At 48.1% G+C, this 9,701-nt stretch overlaps 1 protein-coding gene across 1 annotated transcript in view; it reads left to right on the top strand.

Annotated features, from left to right (window-relative positions):
- The window catches only part of Prkcg (protein kinase C gamma), a 25,598-nt gene that overhangs the window by 11,799 nt on the left and 4,098 nt on the right, over nt 1–9,701 (top strand). The window contains exons 10-14 of the mRNA XM_005371401.3: nt 2,902–3,054; nt 3,704–3,892; nt 7,460–7,551; nt 7,638–7,700; nt 8,697–8,835. Of these exons, the coding sequence (XP_005371458.1) occupies nt 2,902–3,054; nt 3,704–3,892; nt 7,460–7,551; nt 7,638–7,700; nt 8,697–8,835 (636 nt within the window). The remainder of the gene's footprint in view (nt 1–2,901; nt 3,055–3,703; nt 3,893–7,459; nt 7,552–7,637; nt 7,701–8,696; nt 8,836–9,701) is intronic.

Below are 9,701 nucleotides of genomic sequence, written 5' to 3'. Positions count from 1 at the left end.
GTGGCTCAGTGGTGGAGCCCCTGCCTAGAATCCCCCAGTGAGGGACTGGGGTGTGGCTCAGTGGTGGAGCCCCTGCCTAGAATCCCCCAGTGAGGGACTGGGGTGTGGCTCAATGGTGGAGCCCCTGCCTAGAATCCCTCAGTGAGGGACTGGGGTGTGGCTCAGTGGTAGAGCCCCTGCCTAGAATCCCCCAGTGAGGGGCTGGGGTGTGGCTCAGTGGTAGAGCCCCTGCCTTGAACCCATGAAACTCCAGATTCAGTTCTCTTACTATTAAAAGCTAAAAGTGCATGACAGTATGTTAGGAAGTCATAAGCGATAGGGAGCACAATGAGCACTGAGTAGCATTGGGAATTCTGTTGGTAATACTGCAATCTTCTTCGAGAAGCACTGGGAATTCTGCTGATAATAATGTGAGCTTGCAGTAAGAAGATTGCCTGAGAAAGGGACTGTTGGGCAAAGATCTAAATGAAGCAAGACAAAGAGTGCGGATCCCCAGAGAAGGGCCTTGCAACAGAGGGAGGGGCAGGTGTGAGCCCTTGAGGTAGGAGCCAGGTAGGAGGGCTGGGAGCAACAAGGACAGTGAAGTTTGGTCAAAGGATGTGGGGGAAGGAAAGGAAATGGCATCAGAGAGAATGCTGTGTCATTCCTCACGAGGATGTCTGATTTTAAGCCAAGCAAAAATGAAGGTTTCTGGGCGGAGCTATGTTGTATCCTGAGATAATTTAAATATTAAACGGGGCGTGGTGGCACATGCCTTTAATCTCATCATCCTGGAGACAGACACAGATAGGTAGATTTATGTGAATTTGAGGACTGCCTGGTCTACACAGAAACTTCCAGGCCAGCCAAGGCTACACAGTGAGACTATCTGAAGAAAAGGCGGTGGGTGGGTGGGAGGACTCATATAACCCAGGATAGCCTCAAAATCACTATGGAGCTGAGACTGGCCTTAAATTTCTGATCTTTCTGCCTCCCTCTCCCTAGTGCTGGGGTCACAGGTGTGTGTCACCATACCCAGTGTAGACTAACTGCTTAGTTCATGAGTACCAATGATTAGCATGACTGTGTGTGATGTTTTCCACAGCTGTCTCCACAACCAGTAAGCGCACATTAGTGTCACCAATGCAGACCTACTATGTGACATACCAGGGCTGCACAAAGAAACCCTGTCTCGAAAAACAAATAAAGTCCCTGAGAGGCCTGGAGAAAGAGCTCACTTGCCTAGCTTGTTCAGGCCCAGTGCTGGGTGAAAAGGGGCATGCTGGGTACTGTTCTAAGCAATTTGCGGATGTTAATCACCAACTCTTGCTAACTCTATTGGAAATTACACCTATTACACTTACATTATAGATGAGGTTATAAAGTGATGCCCTTGGTGATTGGGCCCCAAATTCAAAAGGTCAGACTGCACCTCTGCATAAGAACATATCCTGTAGGAACTGCTTCTTGAATCCAGGTTAGATGGCTTGTCTGTGTAATCCTAGCACTTGGGAAGCAGAAGCAGGCAGATTGAAGACCTCAAGGCTCATGGCAAGTTTGAGGCTGGTCTGGGCTACATGAGATCTTGTCACACAAAAATGCAAATACTCCTACTTTCTGTCTCTTTCTGTCTTTGTCCGCCCGTCCATCCGTCCATCCATCTCTCTATCTCATATATGTGTGCAGTTTTTCTTGAACCTGGCTCTGCTCCAGGCGCTGTGTCTTGGAGAACAAACAGACTGCCCTGTAGGATCTCCCAGGGAGTAAGGCGACAGTCACATTGATGGGGAGTTGCTAATTACTCCGAGCCACGCAGGAGCTGTCCAAGGTAGCCAGGGGCCTCAAGAGAGGCGTCTGACCCTGCTAAAGCCACCAGGAGACACCTGCGAAGGAGACACTTGATTCTGGTCGAAAGGAGGAACAGATTGCAGGAGATGGGACAGGACAGCCTTTAAGAAGACTCGGTGTCACCTCCCGAGGCCTTGAGGGGAGACAGAGGACTAGGCAAATGAGGCCAGGGTTTATATCATGGAAAGAAAGGGAGGGGAAGAGAGAAGGACACTCAGGACCGATCAGAGCCTGGTTTTGAAGCTGCAGGGAATAAAATCTTAATACACGAAAGCTGTTAGAGGCTTTGAAGGCAAAGGGAAGATATGACCTGATTTATTTATTTTTAAATTGGTCCTTCTGCCTGCAGAGCAGAGAACACGTCAGAAAGAATGGCAGTGGATATAGAGGGACCCATGTGGCAGCTGTTGTAGTTCAGTCATGGGACCCCCAACTCTGCTCCCCCCTCGAGAGGTGGAGGCACGAAAGGATGAGAACACTCCATCATCAAAACTCAGTGTTGTCCTCAGACCAATGTCCTCAGGCTGTGTCCCCTTGGATCTTGTTTCAAGTCTCAGTTCTCAGGCCCTATTTCCAGAAAACCTGGAAATGAGGCTCAGGTGGTTTTTTTTTTCTTTTTTTCTTTCTTCTGATCCCTCAAGGAGTTCTGGTTTAGCGGCTAACAGGTGCAAATTTATAAATGTGAATTCTTTGGATCTGACTAGGTGTTAGTTAAATAATATGTCCATCAGCTATGGAGAATCCTGCCTTCCCTTGTTCCCCCACTCCCTCCTTCCCTTCCTTTTCTCTCCTTCCCTCCCCTCTACCCCCCCCCTCTACTATCTCTTATCTTCTGAGACAAGGTCTTGTGGCAGCCTGGACTGGTCTTATGCTCTCCATTCTCCTTCCGGTTCCCTAGTGCTGGGATTACAGGCGAGCATAGCCAGAGAACGTTCTTAACCTAACACAGAATGAGGACAATGCTGTTTTCTCTCCATTCTGTCTCTCCTGGTCCTTTTCATTTGGGGGTGCTGTGTCCCTTGGGGACTTCTCTAGGTTCTGACTGTCTCTGAATCTCTCTCTTCTTTCTCACAGAGAGTGCGGATGGGCCCTTCTTCCTCCCCCATTCCTTCCCCATCCCCCAGTCCCACGGACTCCAAGCGATGTTTCTTCAGTGCCAGCCCAGGACGCCTGCATATCTCTGACTTCAGCTTTCTCATGGTTCTAGGGAAAGGCAGTTTTGGGAAGGTTAGATTCCTGGGATTCTGGAGGGAGGGGAGGAGGCCTGCAGACAGGTTGGATTTCTATTCTTTAGGGAAAAAGTTTGGGGCGGGGGGGATGTACTAGGCTCCTGAGTCCCTAAATGGAGTTAGGCTAAGATTAGATATCTAGGGGCTGGAGAGATGGCTCAGTGGTTAAGAGCACAGGCTGCTCTTCCAGAGGATCCGGGTTCAATTCCAAGCACTCACACAGTGGCTCACAGCTCTCTATAACTCTATTTCCAGGGGATCCAACACCCTCACAAGGACATGCAGGCAAACCACCAATGCATATTTAAAAAAAAAACAACTGGGCTGCCACCAAAATAGCAAAGTAGATAAAGGCGCTGGCCACCAAGCCAGATTACCTGAGTGCTATTCTCAGGATCCATGTGGCAGGATAGAGCTGACTCCCCCAAGTTGTCCCTGACTTCCACACACTCACTGACACTCATATCCCTCCCCGTAGCAAACATGCCAGCACTCTTCTGAAGGGGAGTAGACGCAACTGCAGAATATCCGGTCCTCTGGGAGAGGAGGAAGGGGCTATCATCCTGTCTTCTGTATGAGGAGTGGTACATGCCCCTGCGGTCTTGAGTTTCTCAAATGGACTGGTCCTTTCGGACATCTGTTTGTAGGTGATGCTGGCAGAACGCAGAGGTTCTGATGAACTGTATGCCATCAAGATCCTGAAAAAGGATGTCATAGTCCAGGATGATGACGTGGACTGCACCCTAGTGGAGAAACGTGTGCTGGCACTGGGGGGCCGAGGTCCCGGAGGCCGGCCCCATTTTCTCACGCAGCTTCATTCCACCTTTCAGACACCGGTGAGGAAGGAGGGATGGGGGTCATGGTTCAGAAGGCTGAGTTCAGGGAAAGGTAAAAAAAACCCCTTGTGTTCTTAGAGGATGTGGCCAGTGCTGAGAGATGGCTCTCTGGGTGAGAGCGCTGGCTTCACGAGTAGGAGGGCCAAGTTTGAATCCTAGTCCTCACTTAAGAAGTCAGATATGGCTGTGCAGTGGTGGAGCACACCTTTAATCCTAGCACTTGGGAGGCAGAGGCTGGTGGATCTCCGTGAGTTCGAGGCCAGCCTGATCTACAGAGAGAATTCCAGGACAGGCTTCAAAGCTACACAGAGAAACCTTGCTTTGAAAACAAAACAACAACCAACCAATAACAACAACAACAAAAATGAGGATACAGCTGTGTATTCTGTGGCCTCAGCATTGCGGAGGTGGGGGGTGGGCTGGGGGGTGATCAGAGACAATAGGTCCAAAGATAGCCAGGCTTGTCACTTTGGTGAGCTTCCAGTTCAGAAAATGACCCTGTCTCAAAGCAATAAGAGAGCTAAGAGACACCATTACTGCCACATGGGACACATGGGTTCACACGCCCTCACATGCATGTAACCACACTTATAGATCACATATAACTACGAATAAATTGTTAAAATGAACGAATAAGTCTGGAGGTGATGCACATCTTAAATCCCAGCACTCAGGAGGCAGAGGCAGGTGGCTTTCTGAGTTGGAGGCCAACCTGGTCTTCAGAGCAAGTTTCAGGACAGCTAGAGCTACAATGTGAGACACCATCTCAGTAAAATAAAATAAAAATAAATAGATGAATGAGTGATCTGGAAGGATGGCCCAGCAGTGAAGAGAATGGGCTGCTCTTGCAGAGCTCCTAAGTTTGGTTCCCATGGGTACCAGATGCACAGTGGCTCCTAACCACTTGTAGCTCTAGCTCCAGGGGGTGCTGATGCTCTGGTCTCTGGGGACCCCTGTGCTCATATGCACATACCTGCTCCAATACCTAATTTAAAATCATTTTAGAAATTAATTTTATTTATTTTTAATAAAAAATTTTTTTGATGTTTTTGAGACAAGGTTACTCTGTTTGGCACTGGCTGTTCTGGAACTCACTCTGTAGACCAGGCTGGCCTGGAATTCAGAGATCCATCTGCCTCTGCCTCCTGAGTGCTGGGATTAAAGGTGTGTGCCACCGTCTCCCATAAAAATCAATTTTAAAAATGAATGAATGTGGTCCTACAAGAGGGATCCAGTGGGGTGGGGTTGCTGGTGCCATGCAGGGCGTGGTCAGAGGACGAAATCTGAGTGGGTGTGGTCTGAAGCTTTGTGGTTCCTGTGAACTCAATTTCCAATGCTTGTAGTCAGTGTTCTACGCCTTTGAGCTGAGAATAAGTTAGATGGGAATTTTTTTCCCCTTGAGACAGGTTCTCGTGTATTCCAGGTTTGTCTTGAACTTGCTATTTATAGAGGATGAGCCTGTTGATGCCATGCTGGGGATCGAACCAGGGCTTTGTGAATGCTAGGCAAGCATTCTACCAAACAAATTGTATCCCCAGCCCTTAGTGATGTCTTCTAATTGGACATGCCCAGAATGGTTGGGCTTCCAGGGTGAGCTCATTACTTTTGGATTCTGACTGAAGTATGAGTCACAAAAGGGAGTTTCCCTGAGACTGAGGGATTAAACAAGAAGTTAGAATCCTCGGGGCTTGGGGAGGGTATGACTTCACTTTCCCTGGTCTCTGACCAAGCAAAAATTAATTGCAGGCAACTGAGTGTAGTGGCCTACATTTGTCATCCTGGCCCTTGGGAGGCTGAGGCAGGAGGATTGCCATGAGCTTGAACTTAACCTGGGCCTCAGAGTGGAGATCCTATATAATAATAGGAGCTATGGCTGGGAAGTGGTGGCACATACCTTTAATACCGATACTTGGGAGGCAGAGGCAGGATCTCTGTGAGTTCAAGGCCAGCCTGGTCTACAGAGTGAATTCCAGGATAGGTTCCAAAGCTACACAGAGAAACCGTGTCTCGAAAACAAAACAAGCAAACAAAAACAATAGGAGAGATGGCTTAGTGGGTAGGAACACCTGCTGTGCACACGTGAGGACCTAAGTTTGAATTCCCATCACCCATGTAAAAAGCCAGCTGTGGCTTCATGAGCCCCTGTACCACCAGTACTGTGGGGGTGGGGATGGAAACAGTGTCACAGGGCGTCTTTACTGGGTGCCACCTTAACTCTGGGTTCACTAACAGACCCTGTCTCAGGGAATAAGGCAGAGAGTGATTGAGGTGTGCATCCTATTTTCTCTGATGGCATACATGCACACACACACATATGTGCACACACGTCTACAGTTTCCTCCTAGAGAAATAAAAACTGAGAGCTGCAGAGAAAGCTGGCCACCGTTGGTCCCAGACAGCCAGAGCTGCATTTGCATGTGGCTGCAGCATGAGATTCAGTGTTCCTGGATTTCAGTCCAGTCCTGTGGGTCTCTTAGAAAATCAGGTAATCAGAGTAACAGAGACAGGGCTGCGGAGATTCTGAGGTGGCAGGGTTAGAATCTCGGAGCTTGCCTCTGTGTTTGTCCAGTTCCTCTGGATTACTGGCAGAGTGAATTGGGAGGTCTCCATGTCTGTCCCAGGTGGGCAGGAGGAAAGAGCTGTTCTTAGATGGCTGTGTTAGATCCCTGTATTCCCAGCACTTGGAAATCAGAGGCAGAAGGATTATGAGTTCAGGATTATCCTCAGTTACACAGTGAGTTCAAGGCCATCTTGGGCTATAGGAGACCATCCTTGTCTTTTTATTTGTATGTTTGTGATACAGGATTTCTTTGTTTTAGCCCTAGTCATCCTGAGACTTGCTCTGTAGACCAGGCTGATTTCAAACTTAGAGATTTGTCTGACTCTGCCTCCCAAGTTCTAGGATCAAAAGCATGCACTACCACTGACCTTGTCTTTAAACAAACAAACAAAAAAGTTTGGGGCTGGAGAGATGGCTCAATGGTTAAGGGCATTGCCTGCTCTTCCAAAGGTCCTGAGTTCAATTCCCAGCAACCACATAGTGGCTCACAACCATCTGTAAAGAGGTCTGGCACCCTCTTCTGGCCTTCAGGCACATACACAGAATATTGTATACATAATAAATAAATAAATATTTTAAAAAATTAGTTTGGAGCTAGGGAGATGACTAAGCAGTTAGAGACACCGCTCTTGCAGAAGACCCAGGTTCAGTTCCCAGCATCCACATGGTGGAATCTCCAGGTCCTTGGCATTGACTGATTGTCCTCTTCTGACACTCAAAGATACCAGGTGCAAATGTGGAGACATATATACATGTAGGCAAAACACTCAAAAACTAAAAAATAAAAAAAGGCGGTTGTGGTCCAGCCCTTTAATCCCAACTCTTGGGAGGCAGAGGCCGGCAGAACTCTGTGACTTTGGGGCCATCCTGGTCTACATAGAAAGTTCCAGGACAGCCAGAGCTACACAGAAAAACCCTGACTCAAAAAACCAAAACCAAATACAATAAAGCTTTTCTGTCCAGGTGTGGTGTGTCCCTGACACTAAGCCACACCTACTGTTCCTCAGGACCGCCTGTATTTCGTGATGGAGTACGTCACCGGAGGTGATTTAATGTACCACATTCAGCAGCTGGGCAAATTTAAGGAGCCCCATGCAGCGTAAGTCTCAGCAACAGTGAAGGGAGTGGGAGGCGGGAGGGGGTGGTCTTGTCACTGACCTTCTCACTTCCCATGTGCTCCTCCAGATTCTATGCTGCGGAAATTGCAATAGGCCTCTTCTTCCTTCACAACCAGGGCATCATCTACAGGTCAGTAGCCCCAGCACTTTCCTTGGAGTGAAAATATGGATGCCATTCCAACACATAGCTCTGGATTGCTGAATGCTAGTTGCTTTGGGTTTTGCAACCCATTGCTGTTCGAAATTGCACCACAAGGGGGTTGGAAAGATTGTTCAGCAGAAAACAGAAGTCAACTGCCTATAACTCCAGCTCCAGGAGATAATAGATCATCTTTTTATTTGTTTGTTTGTTTTATTTTTCGAGACAGAGTTTCTCTGTGTAGCCATGGCTGTCCTGGAACTCACTTTGTAGACCAGGCTGGTCTTGAACTCACAGAGTTCCACCTGCCTCTGCTTCCTGGTACTGGGATTAAAGGCGTGCGGTACCACCACTCGGCCATGACATCCTCTTTTGCATCCTCCCCCAGGCACCTGGACACACACACACACACACACACACACACACACACACACACACACACACACAATTTTTGAATCTAACAAAAGCAACCTAGGGACACTGGGCAGGAGTAATGCATGCCTTTAATCAAGCACCCGGGAGGAAGAGGCAGGTGGATCTCTGTGAGTTTGAGGCAAGCCTGGTCTACAGAGTGAGTTGCAGGACAGGCTCCAAAGCTACAGAGAGAAACCTTGTCTCAAAAAAACCAAAACAAAAATCAAAACAAAACCAAAAACAAGGAGGGAAAATGTTTGGTTTGGCTCACAGTTTCCATCAGTGAGGAAAAGTCAAGGCTGTTCACACCCACAGGTAAAAGTAGAGAGCAATGAATTAATTCACGAAGCTGGTGTCCTGCCTAGAGTGGTTCCACCCACAGTAGACCAGGTCTGCCTGTCTAAACTAAAGTAATCAAGGAAGTCTTGGCAAATATGTGCACTGGCCAACCGGCTCTAGACAATTCCCTCACTGAGAGTCTCTTTTGGAGATAGTGCATTGTATCAAGTTGACACGGAACACTGACCATCACGCTACTCTCTTGCAATTCTCCCTTGTACTCTCGCCTTCCAGGGACCTCAAGTTGGATAATGTGATGCTGGATGCTGAAGGACACATCAAGATCACAGACTTTGGCATGTGTAAAGAGAATGTCTTCCCTGGGTCCACAACCCGAACCTTCTGTGGGACCCCAGACTACATAGCACCTGAGGTAACCCTGAGCCTGCTGCTCTGTGAACATCTCTCAGTGGGTGCAATTGTCTAGTAGTCATAGGAGACAAGGCTTGTTTTTGGTTTGTGGGCATCTTACCAGTCCCCATCTATGGTTGTTTCCACCACTGCCTTGAGTGGAGAGACACATAGGCCTAGCACTTTAAGTCATGGAGCTGGTCACTTTCATGTTAAGAGCAGAAAGCAATGTGTTCACACATGTGCTCAGTGCTCAGCCCATACACCTTTTACTATTCCTACACTTCAGGCTTTCCTGCCTAGGGAATAGTACCACTCACAGTGGTCTAGATCTCCCTCCTTCAAGCGGGTAAAGCCAGCAGAACTAGAGGATGAGTAGTGTACAGGAGTAGGAGCGTGAGTAGAGCATGCACTATTCCCAAGTGGAGAAGGTGGAGACTATTTCTAGTATATTCTGAGTGGGAAGGCCTGAGAACACTATGCCTGCTGTGAGGCTTTGTCTCTTCTGTGTGCTGGCTGGGTGGGGCTTACCCTTTGGTACAGAATTGAATGGCAGCTCATTGATAGTACATGTAGCTTTGCTGTTGAATTTTAAGGAACTGTTTCCATTTTTCTAGTGCGTGTTTGTATAGTGACGTGTATATGCATGTTTGCATGTGTGTGGGCACATTTGTGCAGGCATGCAGAGGCCCAGGGTTATGTTAGGAACCCTCCACCACTCTTCTGTTTTATTCACTGAAGCAAATTTTCTCAGTCAAACCCAGAGTTTTCTGATATAGCTAGTCTCCCTAGCCAGCTTGTACTTAGGGTTCCTTGCCCCCACCTTCCAAGGCTGGAATCACAGATGGGTCACTACACCCACCTGGCATTTATGTGGGTTCTGGGGAT

Source organism: Microtus ochrogaster, unplaced genomic scaffold (genome assembly GCF_000317375.1).
Source record: "Microtus ochrogaster isolate Prairie Vole_2 unplaced genomic scaffold, MicOch1.0 UNK108, whole genome shotgun sequence".
In the NCBI taxonomy this organism is placed as follows: domain Eukaryota; kingdom Metazoa; phylum Chordata; class Mammalia; order Rodentia; family Cricetidae; genus Microtus; species Microtus ochrogaster.
Note: the sequence above shows the minus strand (reverse complement) of the source record. Positions and strands in the feature narration are given on the sequence as shown.